This window comes from Lepisma saccharinum, chromosome 11 (genome assembly GCF_977018435.1).
Source record: "Lepisma saccharinum chromosome 11, izLepSacc3.1, whole genome shotgun sequence".
Taxonomy (NCBI): Eukaryota; Metazoa; Arthropoda; class Insecta; order Zygentoma; family Lepismatidae; genus Lepisma; species Lepisma saccharinum.
The window spans coordinates 22271572-22289250 of NC_139239.1; the positions used below are offsets into that span (position 1 = coordinate 22271572).

General features: G+C 35.0%; 1 protein-coding gene across 1 annotated transcript in view; it reads right to left on the reverse strand.

Moving 5' to 3' along the window:
• Window positions 1-13695: 13695 nt before the first annotated feature.
• Window positions 13696-17679, reverse strand: part of Fem-1 (protein fem-1 homolog B) — a 46523-nt gene continuing 42539 nt past the window's right edge. The window contains exons 7-8 of the mRNA XM_083130814.1: window positions 16986-17092; window positions 13696-14774 (exon numbers count right to left, since the gene is read on the reverse strand). Of these exons, the coding sequence (XP_082986940.1) occupies window positions 14617-14774; window positions 16986-17092 (265 nt within the window). The 3' untranslated portion in view covers window positions 13696-14616. The remainder of the gene's footprint in view (window positions 14775-16985; window positions 17093-17679) is intronic.

Sequence of the window (17679 nt, forward strand, 5' to 3'; positions counted from 1 at the left end):
CAAAGGAAATTAAACTGTCCTTGCCCCTTGCCCCCTCCCCCAGTTTTTGCACCTTGCCCTCCCTAGTTTTGGAACCCAAACGCCGCCACTGATAATAACCAAAGAAAAAATTGCATGAGATCGAAAAAGAGAATAGAATGTAAAATAGAAGAACTAGGTTATATTTTCATATTCTACCTTTTAATCCAAATAATAAATGGTTCCACAATTGTAAAAATTGTGAAAAATCAAACAACATTAACTTTAGCAAAAAAAATCCCCCTAACTTTAATTTCACTTCTTGGGCGAGGTGTGTAATAACAAAATAGAATAATTGTGCATTTAAGTATACTAACTGTATGAAATGTATAAAAAATAATGAAAAACAATTGTGCTAGATATTCACGTATCTGGTGGACCGAATAGAAGATTTGATTTGATTTGTTTGCATTATTTTACTTCGCTCTTTGTGCCACTTCTGGCTAATTTGCGAAGATGGGATTGAGTGATGATATGATGAAATTGATGAATGGACACTCACAAACATCCATGCCCAGGCCAAGATTCGAACCCGGCACCCCTGGCGTCGTAGACCGAGTAGAAGAGTCTCCCCAAGAATATAATAATAATAATAATAATAATAATAATAATACATTTGGAATAAAATGGATATATTTTTATTTGTTTATAATAATTACTATTACATAATAACGATCAGACATAATCATGGTTAAAATAAGAGCATGTTTCTACTATTCAAGTTTTATCAATGGTCTAACCCCTCCCCCCCATTTTCCCATAAAATTTTCTGACAACACCCTTAGATTCGGTGCTAATACCTCAACTGCTGACCAGTAGTCACTGTTCTCAGAAACAGAAGGGGTTATTTACGAAATATGGCAGAAGTGAAGTACACCTGCCATTTCTACGATGTGATTTTCATGACTAAATACAAGATTAAGTGAAATTAGATTACGTGCCTGCCCCAATCAGATGACAATTGCCTAATTTTTAAAGAAATATTTTGAATGTTTATTACACAAACAATGAAAACAAGCGAAATGGCCCAAGCTCTACTTTTTATGTAAATATGTGTATTCCAAAGGGAAAATATGTGACGATATCATTTGTAACACCGTAATTCTAAAATCAATTTCCCACTACTTTATCGTTTAACGAACGTCATATTACAGTAACTCAAAAGTTTGCGTGGTAAATGCTTGTGCTCTAAAAAATCTGGAAGAAACATGCCTTAAATGCAAACATTTACTTGTTCGTACTACATTGAGTACATTTCACAAAGCAGGAACTTAATGCTTGGTTCAGCTGTACACGATAAAAGTGAGGAATTGAATTCCTTGGTCGTCAAACAGGTTTGACTTTTCTTCTACCTTTAAAAGCCGAGGTGTATAGATCAAGAGACCTTAATGCACTGAACTCCTGAACCAGTTTATGTCTTTGTGTGTAATTGTCAACGAGTGTACACCTACTTCTTCGTCTTTAACCTACAACAGAGATGTCCACTGGATATTCGCCATTTGCTAACCTACTTTAAAATTGTAGATCTCTTGACCCTAACTTAATTTATAAACATTTAAAGGCTAACCACATGGCGTTTCGGAATCAAGAGTTCCTAACCTAAAGCTCCACATAATGTGGATAGCTGTTGTAGAGGAAGTACGTGTAAATTGTCCAGATTATCCTTTATTCAGTGTGTATTGCAAAGAAAGAAACTCATCGTGCTGTACTGAACCCACATCAAAAATAAAGTTAATTTATTTTGTTTTAGTATTCAGAAAGAAACCAACAGACACACACATACATTTTTGTTTTTAATTTTATTGTTGTTATTTAGCGTCACTTTTTGGTAATTCGCGACGTTGAGCATGAGTGATTATACTGTATGATGAAATTGATGAAGGGACACTCACACCGTACACCCATGTCCAGGCCGGGATTCGAACTAGGGACACTCTGGGGTCGTAGTGCGCTATACAATAGCCAGCTACGATTCTTAAGTTATTTTTGTTTTGTTATTCAGAGCATAAATCAATCACTTTCTTACGTTTTTAATTAATTTAATTTATTTGTTTATTTACTAATTTATTTATTTTGGTTTTCTTTTGAGGATCTCTGCAGAAATTGGTACAACTATCTTCCTTTGTTTATGTTGCTGGATTTGTAACGAAAAAAAATCATGTCTTGCTCTAAATACAACGCACATCCTGCAGTTCGGCATTTATATGGACCTAATTTATAAAAGTGACAAAAATCGAATGTTGCATATCGCCAGATTTTATTGTAGTTTCGTGGACAATTAAAAAAAAATCATTGAAAATGCTGTGCCTCTCTTACGCAGAGTATGTTTGAAGCAAAACCTACAAGAAAATATAGAGCCTACTACCGCCTTTGAGACAGTGCAATGTGTTGTTCGTTCTGTTCCACGAATAATGATCATTCCGAATACGTAACCCTGCTGGAAATTTCTACTGTTTTCAGTAGACAGAATCTACTGTTATCAACTGTACTGTGTGTCTCGGAAATCTACTGAAACTCAATGGTTTCCTCCTGAACTTGTCTGTTCAGTAGGCCTACTGTACCCACGTACACTAGAAGAAATATAAGTGAAATATTCTCTTCAGTATTACGTGTAATATTGTATACAGTGTATGTAACTCAACATGTTGGCTGTAAATATAACTTTTCAATCCTCCTGATTTAAAATTTGTTCTTATATCTATTTGAAAATCTAAACACAGTAGATGTTTCAAAACACCTATAGATCTACTGAAAACAGTACAGTAGAGAAATTACACTGTACAACACGAAATTTGTCCTCTGCTTAAAAATATGTTTTTCTAATGTATTTTTGCATGCAAAACACGAATCTGTAATTAATTTCTTCGTATCACGTACAGTGTTTTTCAAAAACGCCATCTTTATACAGTATGTCTATTAATTACGTTTAAACAATTATAAATTCCTTTAACTGTTTTTAACTGTTCTTTTCCAGCGCTTGATAAAAATGATATCGCTATCAGTTCGCATTGTTACAAAAAGAAACGTTTTGCTGGATCATCTAGTGATAAATTTGTTACGTAACAATCACCGTGCTGGCACCACTGACGAGCAAGCACTGCCATCTGTTTTGTCCTATCCAACGTGAAGGTTGTGCTTTGCAATTGCAGGTGTTTGTGTAAAGTTTTAACGTTTGTGGCGGGTTTCTGTTAGTGAGGTGTGTATGAAAAGGAGACTTCGTTCAGTGGATCACAATGTCCCGTCAGTGTAAGAATAACCCTGATTCATTTTGTTATATATGTGGTGAACTGACGATGAAAAGTCAAAGACGTAGCCTTACCTCTGTTGTCAAAAAAGCATATGAACTGTATTTTGGATGCCGAGTAGGCGATCAAGATAAGCGATGGGCACCACATATCTGCTGCATTTCTTGTTCCAGGAACTTGCGAAACTGGATGCAAGGAAAGCGAAGTGGGCTAAAATTTGCCGTAGCCTACCAATGGTTTGGAGGGAGCCCAAAGACCACGTAAGTGACTATTACTTTTGTTTGACAGATGTAATGGGCTTCTCTTCAAAATCAAAACATCACATCCGATATCCTAATTTGGAATCAGCAAGGTGCCCAGTGCCTGTGCCGAAAGCTCCCAAAAATTGTACATTTGATACATCAATTGAAGAAGGAAGTTCAGGCAACAAGGACGTCGACTTCACGCCACCAACCCTCTCAAGTGCACCACATCTCATCACACAAGAAGAGTTAAACGATCTGGTACGGGACTTAATCTATCGAAAACAAAAGCAGAAATCTTGGGCTCTCGACTTCAAGAATGGAATCTATTTTGGATAAAAAAAAAAGTCAAAATCAGCACGTTTCGTACGCGACAGAGTAACTTTTCATCTTGCTTTTCGGAGACTGGAGGAATTGCGTTTTGTAACAATATTAATGCTTTATTTCAGGAGTTGGGCCATGAATACAATCCAGCAGAATGGCGATTGTTCATTGATTCGTGTAAGATAAGTCTGAATGCAGTACTGCTCCATATTGGTAATGTTTATCCAACCGTGCCAGTGGCGTATGCTGTTCACAAAAAGGAAACATATGAGTTAATGCGTGAAATATTGCAGTACATTGAATATAATACATTCAAGTGGCGAATCTGTGGAGACCTGAAAGTAATTGGAATTCTTATTGGCACGAAACAAGGGTATACCAAATTTTGTTGCTTTCTGTATGAATGGGACAGCCGGGACCGAGTTAACCATTGCGTGCGGAAAATATGGCCACCACAACAGGAATATGTACCAGGAATCAAGAACATTTCACATCAACAACTCGTGAACCTTAAAGATGTTTTTCTTCCCCCATTACACATCAAACTAGGTTTCATTAAAATCTTTGTCAAAGCATTAAATAGAGATGGGCCAGCTTTCAAGCACCTGAAGACAAAATTCCCAAGCCTAAGTGACTCTAAGATAAACGAAGGTGTGTTCATTGGTCCACAAATAAGAACTGTCATGCAGGATAGTGAGTTTGAATGTACACTATCGGACATAGAAAAGGCAGCATGGCAAGCATTCAAGTTAGTGTGTTCTAATTTCCTCGGTAATACTAAAGAACCAAATTATGAAACTATTGTTAGTGATATGGTGCACTGCTTCCAAATCATGGGATGCCACATGTCCCTGAAATTACATTTTTTGGATTCTCATTTAGACATCTTTCCACAAAATGTAGGGGCTGTTAGTGATGAACATGGGGAACGGTTCCACCAGGGCATTGCAACATTTGAAAAGCGGTTCAGTGGACGATGGAACAGCAGTATGCTTGCTGAATATTGCTGGTGTATCATCAGAGAGACTCCTTCAGATAGATACAAGAGAAGAAGATCACAATTATCATTTCCGTAGAAGTTTGTAGGCTACTGTCTTTGCTTTGTATACGTAAATGCCTGTCTAATGTCTGTGCAGCAAAATGTCATGTGACTGTACAATACAAATGGTATGTCTTGAGAGAAAACTGACTTCACATATCGATTTAGTACCTTTAACTTATTTAAACTCACATGTTTTCAACCAAAGGACATTTTCGTAGATATTTTTTTAGTCTTTAGTTTGTATACATTGATTTAACTGTCTAATGTCTGTGTAACAAAATGTCATGTGACTGTACAATAAAAATGGTACGTGTTAGGAGAAAACGGATTTTACATATCGATTTAGCACCTCCAATTTAGTCAAAATCACCTGTTTTTAACTAAAGGACAGAACATGACCTCAAATTTGTTGTACAGTGTTACAAGTGAAAATAACTTCTTCAGTATTATATTTAATATGTAGTGTTTTTAGCTTAAAATGGTGGCTATAAGTATTGCATTTCATTCATCCTTATTAACAATTTTTATTTATATCTGTTTGAAAATATAAATACAGTAGATGTTTCAAAACACCTAACAGTAGACAAAATTTTCAGCAGGGAAGTGAGCTTATCAACAATTCTTCATTCCAGTTGTGTTGAAATAGATTGCTTCCTCAACAACTGAAATGTATGAAAGGCCTAAACGCTTAAATCAGAAGCCTGCTTTAGAAGCGTCTTGGTAGAAGCAGACCAGTCGGGCATCAGCACCATTTGGTGGGTAGCGGCAGAAATTTTAAGTTCTTGAATGACATGCGAACTGGTAGAGTACCGAGGCCGGAAGGATCGTAACGGGCTATGGCTGTACAGTGGGATCCATGAGTATTACCGTGCAAATTGTCCATCGCCATGTTCGTGCACTTTATTTGACCCAATAAGAGCTTCAAGAATTAAGAGAAAACTCAAAACAAGCAGTTGACAACTTCTGCACCATCATACATAAAAATCCATCGCTTAAAAACACACAGGATGTAAGAGAAAAATTAATGAAAATAGTCATGGACAATTTGCACGGTAATACTCATGGATCCCACTGTACTAACTACTCCGCCACGGAAGTCAGCCACACACATTTTACTAAAATTTTATTAATTTTTCTTGACATGCTTTCCTTTCGTCTTTACCATCCCTGCTTCTCTACATCAATTCTTTAAGTCTTTTCTAAACATTTCTCCTAGTACAGTGGGATACATAAGTATTGCTCAGCAAATTCCCCATGACTATTGTCATTGGTTTTTCTCTTCACCCTGCGTATTCTTAAGGACTGTATATTTGTACGTATACTGGTTCAGAGGTTGTAAGCAGCTTGTTTGGTGGTTTGTGTCAGTTCTTGAAGCTCTCATTGCATAAAACAAAGGGAGTAGACGTGGTGATGGGCAATTTGCTTGGTAATACTTATGGATCCCACTGTACAAGTAGAATCTTGATAACCCGATGTTTCGCTTTCGCATAATAATCGGAGGCAAGAAAATCCGACCATTTCTTCAAATTGAAAGTTCAATATTGTTTAACTATTTTTCCTAACTGCTGTACTGAGAAATCTATGTATGAGAAACTCATAATACTACCTTATATCTATTTTTCACAAACTAAGGTATTTTGTTAAATTTGTTTTTCTTTCGTTTCTTCTGATTGTCCTGACCCCGAGGTTATTTCGTATAGACAGAGAAATTCAGAGTTTGCAATGCTTTTTTTTTGCTTTTTTAAATATTTTAGTTTCCACATAACTGGAAATGTCATAAATGATTCAAATTTCAATGGAAAGTAACTGTGCTCATAGAAAGTTGTGATAACTTGTCTGTTTTGGAATAGTTGCTGCAAGTGTAAACAGTTTTATCACTTTCTGCTAATAATAAAATCCGTGATGAAATTAAGGATTAGAAAGTTTAGTTGTTCTAACAAGTAGGTGACTCAGGCAGCTCCTGATTAGCAAACGATCCCCCCTCCTTTTATTAAAACTGTCGTCGATAAGGAGGGCAACTGATAATTGTTAGTCTTGTTAGGTAATCTCTAACTTTTAGACACCAAGGCATTAATTGCCTTTTCCTTTATACTAAACCATGTACTAAAGCCATACTAACGTATAAGCTCAGGTTCCCAGAAACAACCCTATCACAAATGTAGATTGTACGTACAAGGAAGAACTTTTGGGATGTTAAAGATTGATTTATTAGCTAAGTTATTTAATACAAAGCAAACTCGATATTTTCTTGGTTTTGTTTAATATTTTCATGTTTAATCTTCTGAAAAAATAAATGAAATTGCAAGAGGCCGACCATTACATCATTTTTAGGACTATTGTACGTACAGTACCACAGTGAAAAATTAATTTAGAGCTCTCAAATTTTTATATACTGAAGTATTATCATATAATGCAACTTTTTTTAGCCTTACATGAATCAAAAATTCGAAAAAGAAAAACATTGAGGGAGCATCTAGGCAGGAAATATATATATATATATATAAAGAAATGGAACACAATTAAATGTTTTTTTTTTGTTTTTTTTAAGAATCCGAAAATCCGATTTTTTTAAAATTTGACCATGTCCTAATATGCGCGGTTCCAAGAGCTACAAAATTAGTATTTTCGGAGGTCTGTGTCTCACTTCAAAGTAAAGATAATCGATAAAACATGTATGATGTTTTCGTCGACCTCCACGGCGGTGTGTGGGCCTCCTTGATGGCGTAGTGGTAACGTCGCCGCATTGTAATCAAGGGGTCCCGGGTTCGATACCCGCTGGACGCCCATACGGATTCGGATCCCATTATAAACTGTAGACCCAGTCCCGATTAGCTTATCTATGGATAAAGTGGACTTAAAACAACAAATAAAAAATCCACGGCGGAGTGGTTATCAGAACGCCGGTTCGAATTCCGGCCTGGGCATGAGTATTATTTGTGAGTGTCCCTTCATCAATATCATCGTATCATCACTCATCGTCCCGATTAGTTAAAAATGGTAGAAAAGCGACGTAAAATAACCTATTTCAATCATGTATGTTGTTTTTTAAAAAATCTGAAATTTTCAAAATGTCCTAACTTGGAAACGGGTGGATATTTTTTCGGAGAAAAATTACCACCCACAACCACATGGGGATTTAGTCAAAACCAGATGGTCGTTGATTCGAGATGGAATGACCGCATAAAGATGTAGCCCATACCTTGCCTCCACCCTGGTTTCAACGACCCCATTGAAAGTTACAACTCAGAAGTGCCCGTGACTGTACATGGTGCAAGTTTTGGTGGAGTAAGAGACTTGTGTTAAACAACCAAAAGCATTAATGGGTGGTCTTACAACAAAAAGCCATCTGAAAAATAATCTGAGCTATGCATTACGGCAATTCTCGTGACACAGTCTTTTCCCATTACAAATGCCATCCTCCCTTAAAAGCATTCATTTAGAAGCGATTATGGGGTACTAAAGCACACTTTGACATGCGATTACGTGCTTGCCTCTTCGTTTTGCTCGACTGACCATTGTAATGACGTAACGAACACAAGATTAAAGCTCATCTTTCAGCCTCGTGGGAGGCTCGAATTTAAGCGGGTCACAGCCAGAGAAATTGCGCACCCTTGTGACCCTGACATACTCAAGAGGTCATGAACATAACATCTTGGAATGGACACTTGCACAAGTTCAACGATTGGAACGGAGCAGGAGTAAATAGCTTGATGAAAACATGAGAATTTTGCTTATTTGATACCCGTTTATTGTCTTAGTTTAACAGCGACGATAGGATGATTGATGATATTGACACAATAAAAAAAGTATTGGTGAAATGTAACCAAAAATATAACAAACAAATAACCATAATCTGACCTACTAGTTACTCGTGTACAAACATTATAAATTTGCATAAAATTCGTAGAGAAAACTTCAAGTAAAATCCGCACTAAGTCGTAAATCCTCGATATCACCCTCTTCTTCAGTTCTTTTACTGTAGTCTCAAAAATCATGTTACCTGCAGTCAGTAGCATAGGGGCAAATTTTGAGGGGGGCAATGTACTTTCTCCCTTCACCCTAAATTTCTCAAGAAGGGTAGATATTACCTATATTTGTGTATATATAGGGTATGTATATGAAACAATATTTCAGAAATATTGTTTATGGCAAACTTGTCACCCCCCCCCAAAAAAAAATTGTGAACTTGGCGCTACTGATCAGTAGGAGGCCACGTGGCCATCCCTGGACCCATTGGTTATTTTATCTATGCCCTGGACCTCCATGTAGGACTATATAAATCCGGGTAAGCTGTGTGCAATGGGAATTCCACTCATTCTCACAATTCCTTTGGTACAGCAACTATCGAAATATTCCACTGATTTTATTCTTATATATATATCTCTCTCTCTTAAAGCTTGGCAAAATTTGTTTCAAGTCCACTTTACGCTCTGGCGGACTGATTGGGACAGAACTTCCAACTTAAAGTAGAACACTGCGTAATTTGCCTCTACGGAGGTCGAACCCGGAACCCCCTATTTCTATGTTCTTGATTACCGCAAAAAGCTTCAATTATTCTTCCCGTTATGGCGTTTAAGAAATAATTATACGCAGTAAAAAGCTTCACTATTTTGTCCTGCAACAAGACGAAATTTCATGTCCGCAGGTGTATAAAATACGCAGGTAACAGATTAGCTATGATAAAAGCAGAAAACATTATCAAATTCCATTGACAAGCAGAACCTGCACACACACGAAGACTGAATCGTAACTGCATATGCGCTGAAAACATGATCTGTAATTACAACATTAATACAGTAATTCCGGAAACAATGTTGAAATTGTAACATGGTATAATTGAGATGGTCATTCTAGGTATATGTCCCGAAGTTTTAAACAATATCAAACGCACCTTTAGAGACGGAATGAAGATTAATTTTACTCACCAATGCACAATGCCGCATGATGGAAACACTTATTATGGAACTGTTTTGGTTGAATTTTAATTAATGCCTCTTTGATTAATTATTTCAATAACCTCCAAAACAAATAAATAATGTAACATATCATCTTCACACAATAATTATTTCAAATCAAACCGGAACTGAACCACTCAGTCTTGTTAGTACCTTAAAAACACCTTTCAGGTATGTTAGCAGCGGCGCATGAGTCAGAGAAGGTGGGATACAGGACTACGGACAGTGAGGCCGCTAAAGAGGGGTCAAGGATAGACTACGTCCCCTAAAAGGCTGCTGCTATTCCGTTAGCTCAACGTTTTTAGAAAAAAATGTCTTAACTGTCAATCTATAATGATCTCGTAGAAGAAACCAAATTAGGGCTCCTATTTTGTTTCCAGAACTAGGTATCAGGAAAATTTTTGGCCTAAAAAAAGGTGCTCTTTCATTATGTTGACTACTTCTGTACACTTATCTATATGTTAAAATCTGAAATACGGCCGTGTGTGTATATACAGAAATAATAGGGGTTTAACTTCAGCAGGCGAAAGATAGTAAAGTTTTAATACTTATAGAATAATAATAATAATTATTATTATTTGATAATGATTATATTTGTATAAGGGTTACTAATTACTATTATTTGATTCTGATTAAACAGTTTACAATTAATCAATAATATATTTCCTTTTAAACAACTTCATTGCATGTATCAACGTGTACCTATTAACAACATTATTATTATATTTATTGTAAGAGTACTTTTTTCAGCAGGATTGACTCTCTCGCTTTTTACTCCACACCTGTATCTTGTTATTTCCTCTCCCATCTGCAACAATAAACTATAAATTTATCAAAGCTCATTGGAAGGGGATCATAATTGGGCTCCACTGGGAAATACATATCTACAACAGCCAACATGGCTGTGTGAAAGATTGTTCATAAAGAAGTGTGCCACGAGGAAGTTTATTCTGTGCACATTAAACAATATATATAAATAATATTAGTCTCAATATTTAAGTGTAGGAGTCATCTATTTCCAATCTGCAAAAAGTCTTGCAACCATGGCTAAGAAGTAATAGTTTCACATATGTATCTTACAATTTAAATGAGTGTAAAGCTACAAAACCCTGTCCTAACCTCCTCCTCCAAATGTGATTGAACTCGGCACCAGTGTCGCATTATCTATTAGATATTACTTGGTAATTTGTACAAAACATTATCATTAATAAATCATGTATAATAATTGTTTAAATAAGTGTAAGTGCTTCAGAAGTTCAACTTCATTTTATGCTCAGATATGTTAAACAGAACTGAACCTACAGTGTCAAGTAGGATTCAAACCACTCTGCAACATGCCTCTAACAGGGATCGACCCCAGAATCCCTTCATTATAAGATGATAGCTTATAAATATTGGTGACAATTTTAAACCCTTCATCATTCCTTTTTAGCATTTTCCTATCATTGTAATGTGCAAAATAATTACAATTTTGTCTTGGTATATGGACTACTACAAAACTTGTTTGTATCTTACCTGTAACAAGACAAAACATTTCTGCAACCAAAGAAGTTTGAGATGTGTATTTGGTATTATTTACTTCTGAGTTCTATTAGGTAATTTCCAATGCATTAACTCATTAGTACTATTTCATTTGATTTTTGTTATTTAACACTGCTTTCTGTCACTTTTGACCAATCACGAAAACGAGAGTAATATGATGAAATTGATGAAGGGACACTCACAAAAAACACTCATGCCCAGGTACAAATAAGCTCGTTAATAATATACTTTAATAGAACAACATACTAAAAATGTGTGTGGTTTAACCCTCCGCTGGTATACATGTCAGCGAGGCACTAACTCTGGGACATAATTGTAAGTTTTTCAGGCCCGGATAATGATATCACTTTCTGGTCTTTTTAGCTGTAGTTTGGAATGTCTATGACCAGATGACACCAGTTATAGGTTGTGGCATTGTTCTCTGTCTGCGCAGACATGTCATTTTCATGGCAGTCCGTGTTTTGTGAGCTCGTGCTCACACGTATACCAACAGCGTAACCATTTTCTTCATGCATATTTTATTTCTGTGTGCACTGAATTCGTGTTGTATCACTGTTTTCTGGTTTGATTCTTCGGTAGTTATTTTATTTGACTTAATTCACTTATTACTGTCATTATTTCTGGCTAAATGAACTTTAAAACCGGATTTTTGTTACGAATGAACAATGGTAGTTCCGAGCATTGCTTGCTGAACCGAGTGATGACAAAAAGAGAAGACCTGGGCAGGGCACAGATGATAATGTTGTTGAGGAGTTATTGAAAAGCGAAAATGATAGCAACACAGATCAAACTCCCTGTGAAGATGAGCCTATTTTTACATGTTCTTTTCCATCAATATATTGGGTGGGATGAAACTACAAAGAAGAATGTAAATCACCTTCGTCAACACATAATAAGTTATTGAATTTATTACTAATGTTGTGCAAATTTGTTAACATGAAAAGTAAATTCCAAATAAAATTAAAAAAATTGTTGTGTTTTCCGTGATAAATTGTCTCTCAAATTAGGTAATCAGTAATATTACAATAAAATAATATCTTTTTGTTATTATGTAATAAATAAGATAAATTTTAACATGTAATAATAACATGTAGGCAATATATTTTTATAAACTATTTTTAATGTAATAAAATGTAGAACTATATTGGAGAAAATGCCAAAAAAACACGCTCGCACGTATACCAACTGCGCTACTCTGAAACACATATACCAACGGAGGGTTAAATATAATCAAATGCCATGATGGTGCATTATTTTATAATTGAGATTATTAATTAATACTAAACATTTCATCAAAATACTGAACATGTACTTCTGATTTTAAAATGGCCATGCACAACTTTCAGAAATGGTTGCAAATCAAGCGAGAACATTTTAGGAATTTCTTTACAACTGGGAATAATTCAAAATGGTGCCAACATCTTCATGAGGCAGCTGAGTGGTGATTACTCTCTCCTAACTTTTATGCTTGTTTCACACACCCCTTTGCCTCAACACCCATACAAGCAAGTTCCTTCATCACCATTACGTCTGTGACGTTGGGAACCATAGGAATAGGAGGGTGCAAAATGTGTATTTTTTTGGAAGGGTATCAAGAGGTTGCAACGAGAATTGGCAAGGGGTGTAGGCGAGTAAGTTTTGTACTGCCTAGTTAAACCATCACCTATGATGTTCAATTTCTTTTCTACACAAATCTACATGTGTCGTGCACTAATTTACTTTACCAATATGTAAACTTCTTGCATATTTTAGAGGCAAAAGCCAATACAAAAATTGTATTTTGTGTCTGTGCATTGGTCGTGTTGTCTTCTTAATAATATAACTTCCTATTTCTTTGTCACAATGAGATGAGACTTCTTTCATTCTCCTCACGGGAACACTCGACAACTACTCTTTTTGACAGTGAAACTACAATAATGCAATGGACAGTCTATAGGTGACCTTGAACGTGACACTCCAGTTACTTTTGCCTTAAAATATTGCCCAATTTTATCTTGTGAAGTGGAATGAGTTAAAAAATATTTTTGTCGAAAACAGATGAAATTTCAAGGTTGAAAATTTGAGATGCCATGTAATCAAGTTCAGTCATGATCTGTAAGGAATGTAATTTTTCGATCATTTATAAAACAGCAGTTTAAACAAGAGTGTGTGCAAGAATTCAGAACTTGAAAGAAAAAAAGTAACATGTTTTTCAAAAGTGCATATTTTAGGTACTTTAAGTACATAACTATCCGGGCAAAGTAATAAGTAATATGCATAGAGTTTTCAATTAAATGTTTCAAACCATTTTGTTGAGCACCAAAAATAAAAACAACCATGAATAATTTTAATTATTTATTTAAACAATAGATCAACAAATTTCTGTCAAAAGTGCAGTAACATAAACACTATAGTTAACGAATTTATTAGATAAGCATAGACACTTTCTTTATACAGAATACATCTTGTTAGCAAAGCTTCTGAAACATTTCCACACATAGAAAGAGTAATCACGTTAACTCATTTTCATTATATTTCATCCACATATTTTATACAAAAGTTACAGAATCCTTGTGTACACATCGATCTTTACAAGAAATACTGCATGCACTTCTTGAGCAGCTTGGATAGTCATCCCGACGCAAGATACAAATACTACCGTACTCTCATAAATAAAATTTTAAGAACAATGAATTCATAAAACTGGTAGCATTTGAAAATTGCATAAATATACGAAGCACCTACAGACTATAGAGCTTCACTCGTAAGAAATGACTTGCATTAAAAAAAAAAAAAACATTTGCATGTTACTTGTTGACTTAGATAAAAAGCACACTCACCAATTCAACCTATTATTCACCTCACAAGAAACGGACCTTACAGTTCATCTGTGGTGTGGTTTTTATACATATATAAATAAACATGAAAAATGTATAGAAAATAACAAGTGTACATAAACACACCATTTCATAGAGAATTTCAACACAACTTAAATAATTTTTTACATCCAAACCTAACATTATTTTGCATAGTTCACTTTCGATCATTAACATATTTTTTGTTTTTTGTTTTGCTTTTCATTAGCTAGGTTTTAAAACTATCCTGAGAAAAGTTATTTCTTCAAAAATAAAAAAAAATGCCAGACCTAATTGTAACAGCATATCTTCCAGACTTAAGAGCCTTGCGGAATATGAAATATTACATTAATTCAATAACACCAATTAAAACAGGAATCAGGAATCACTGTCTTCTATCTTCTCGTCAACTAGTCATCCTTGCTGGACACCTGGACCATGCAATTCTATAAAACTTTCTAATGACTGAGGAACTTGCCCTTGATATGTTAAATTATACGTCTTGACAGCCTTTGCCGCCATACATTTTAAACTAATCTTTGTTTGTGTTCGGAGAATTATTTCGGCCACACCTGCAAAAAAGAAGATCACATTATACTAACAATCCAAACAGGAGCATTTATTCTAGGGCTGGGCTGATGCCACTTTGACCCAATGCCAATGCAAACCCTTGAAAATTGAAAGAATTTTAAAGCATGGCACAAAAAAACTATTTCTATGCCTTGTACTGTAATATGCAATATTGTTCACTATATCTTCATAAACAGCACATTGTGTCGAGGCTTCTAGTTGTGCAGTACTTGCATTTCACATGACTTCGAACCTCATAACAAAAGCACAAAAAATTACATCTTTATCACAGGCCGAAGGCTAAGTCCCGAGTTATTGACTTGTTGATAAAAGCAAGAGACTTGGTAGGATTAATTGTATCATTAAAGATATTTTCAGTCGAGTACCCAATCGATACCTGAGCTAAAAATAATTCTTCTAAATAATCCGCCATATTTGATATTTTTTGATTTGGTATATCTCGGGAACGATCTACCCTATCAACGTCCGGTTTTCTCAGAAATGTTCCAAATAGTGTAAACTTTCATAATAAATCAATACCTATATTTAAAAAAAATAGGAAATAGAAGTTTTCAGAAAAACTACAAAACATTTTATGAGAATAACTGAGAGTTGAAAGTCTTAACAATGGTTCTTTTTTCAAAAATTATGTTGACTTGTTTGTAAATTGTATTTCTCTAAAAATGTTATTTAAGGTAAATTTATAAATCTAGAAAAATTAGGGGTTCAGTTTGTCTAAAGACTTCTAACAAACACCAAGTAATCTTACAAAATATAAAATGCCATTTTTTGGTTCGAAAATTATTAATCAAGACTTTCTGAAAAAGTTCTATTTCTTATTTTTCAAAAATAATTTATTGATTTATTATGAAAGTTTACAGTATTTGAAACATTTCTGAGAAAACCGGACGTTGATAGGCGACACCATTCCCGAAATATATCAAATATGGCGATTATTTTCAAGATGACGGCCGTTGGAGCGCAGATATCGATTGGCTACTCGACTGAAAATATTTTTAATGATAGAACAATTAATCCTACCAAGTCCCTTGTGTTTATCAACAAGTCAATGATTCGGGACTTAGCCTCCGGCCTGTGATAAAGATGTAATTTTTTGTGCTTTTGTTATGAGGTCTGGTCATTTTGCAGCAGATGTATGTGTGTGTTCAGTTTTTTACTTCCTGTGAAAGTCTTGGTTTTCATCCAAAAAGTATAAAAACAAACATCAACACTCAACAACAAATAGTTCTCCTGATGCAATTTGATTGGTACAGCCATGGACACAACCAGGTTGTAATGATTCCATTGAAGTGTCTACGACTGAACCTTTGAAAAGTCCATGCTCTAAAATTAAAATCAGTGTTTTAAAGAGCCTTTTAACAAACACAATATTTGTACTACATGGTAATTCAACTGTCATAAACGAAAAAAGAAAACAGAAAATGACGTGAATATCATAGTTATATGGTACTGGGACTGGTGCATTGTCCTTGCCAGTAATTACAGAAAACCATTACATAATCCTTCCTTGTGTGTTTACATCTCGTGTTATTATTAGGCCAAGGATCAACTAAACTCATAACAGGCAAGCAAAAAAGGCATTGAAAATGGACACTAAATTTATGAACATCAAGATAATTTCATAATTTTCCCACAGTAGGAACTCAAAATAGCAGCTACCTTTCAAATAGGCAACAACAGACAGAAAAAAAACTCGCGTATTCATTGCAGAAATGGACTGAAATTGTTCATAAACTTAAAAGCACAAGTTTTCAGTAGTTACTGGCAGACATTTGTAATTAACCTAAAAGTTAGAAAAACGATGCTAAATAACAAAAAAACTAAAACATTAAGATACTATTATTGTTATAATTTTAATAATAATAATAATAATGAAAGTTGTACTGATGAAAATAATAAAAAAATAGGCCAAGTCAAGGATATCCATATACCTTCAACAGAAAACAGAATTCCCACCTATGATCCCCCCCCCTCCCCTCCTTCCAACAAATTGGAAGTAAGTGATGTCTATATTCATGTTTGTTTTCAGTTAAATTTTCCTGCATAATGTTAAAACACCAACTAATCAACAATAAACAATGAAATTTTGTAATTCAGCATGCCAAAATCTAAAAATTTGGGAAAATTCATGGCCCATTAAGCACATGACGTTGCCATTTAACATATAATTAAGTTCACAGAAATAGATGTACCTGTTGTAGCCGCTTCAAATGGTGTTTCTCCTTTAATATTTACAGTATCCATATGAGCTCCAGCTTCTATCAACGCCATGATTATGGAATGCAATGTTAAAAAATCACTGAAAACAGACAAAGGTCATTAATAATACATTTTCAGCATACTAATAAAACTTAATATGTGGATTTTTGTCTACAATACCATATTAAACTTACTAGTCATCATGACAGAATAGTACTTTTATTGGGGAAGGGGTGATATTCTCAATGTTTGAACACTTCCCTTTGTTATAACACTAACTAACTCCCTAGCCTTCTTAAACCCGAAGGTTCATGGCTGCAGCAACACAGGCCTTCCATCTGTCCCTATCTTGAGCAAGTTCTATATACTCTTTTCCATCTCTACCGATTTCTCTTAGGTCCATCTCAACGTTGTCCCTCCATCTTCGTCTTGGCCTTCCTACAGGTCTCTTACCATCAGGTTTCCCAACAAGAATCCTGTAAACTCCTCTTTCCTCTCCCATCCGTGCCACATGGCCTGCCCACTGTTATAACACTGCGAAAGTAAATCATCTTTGACTCAACTATACTTACGCTCCAAAATATATTTTGCAAAGATATAGTTACTATTTATTCTAGTAGAAATTGATATATATATATATATATATATATATATATATACAAACATACACACATACAGTGTAACCAC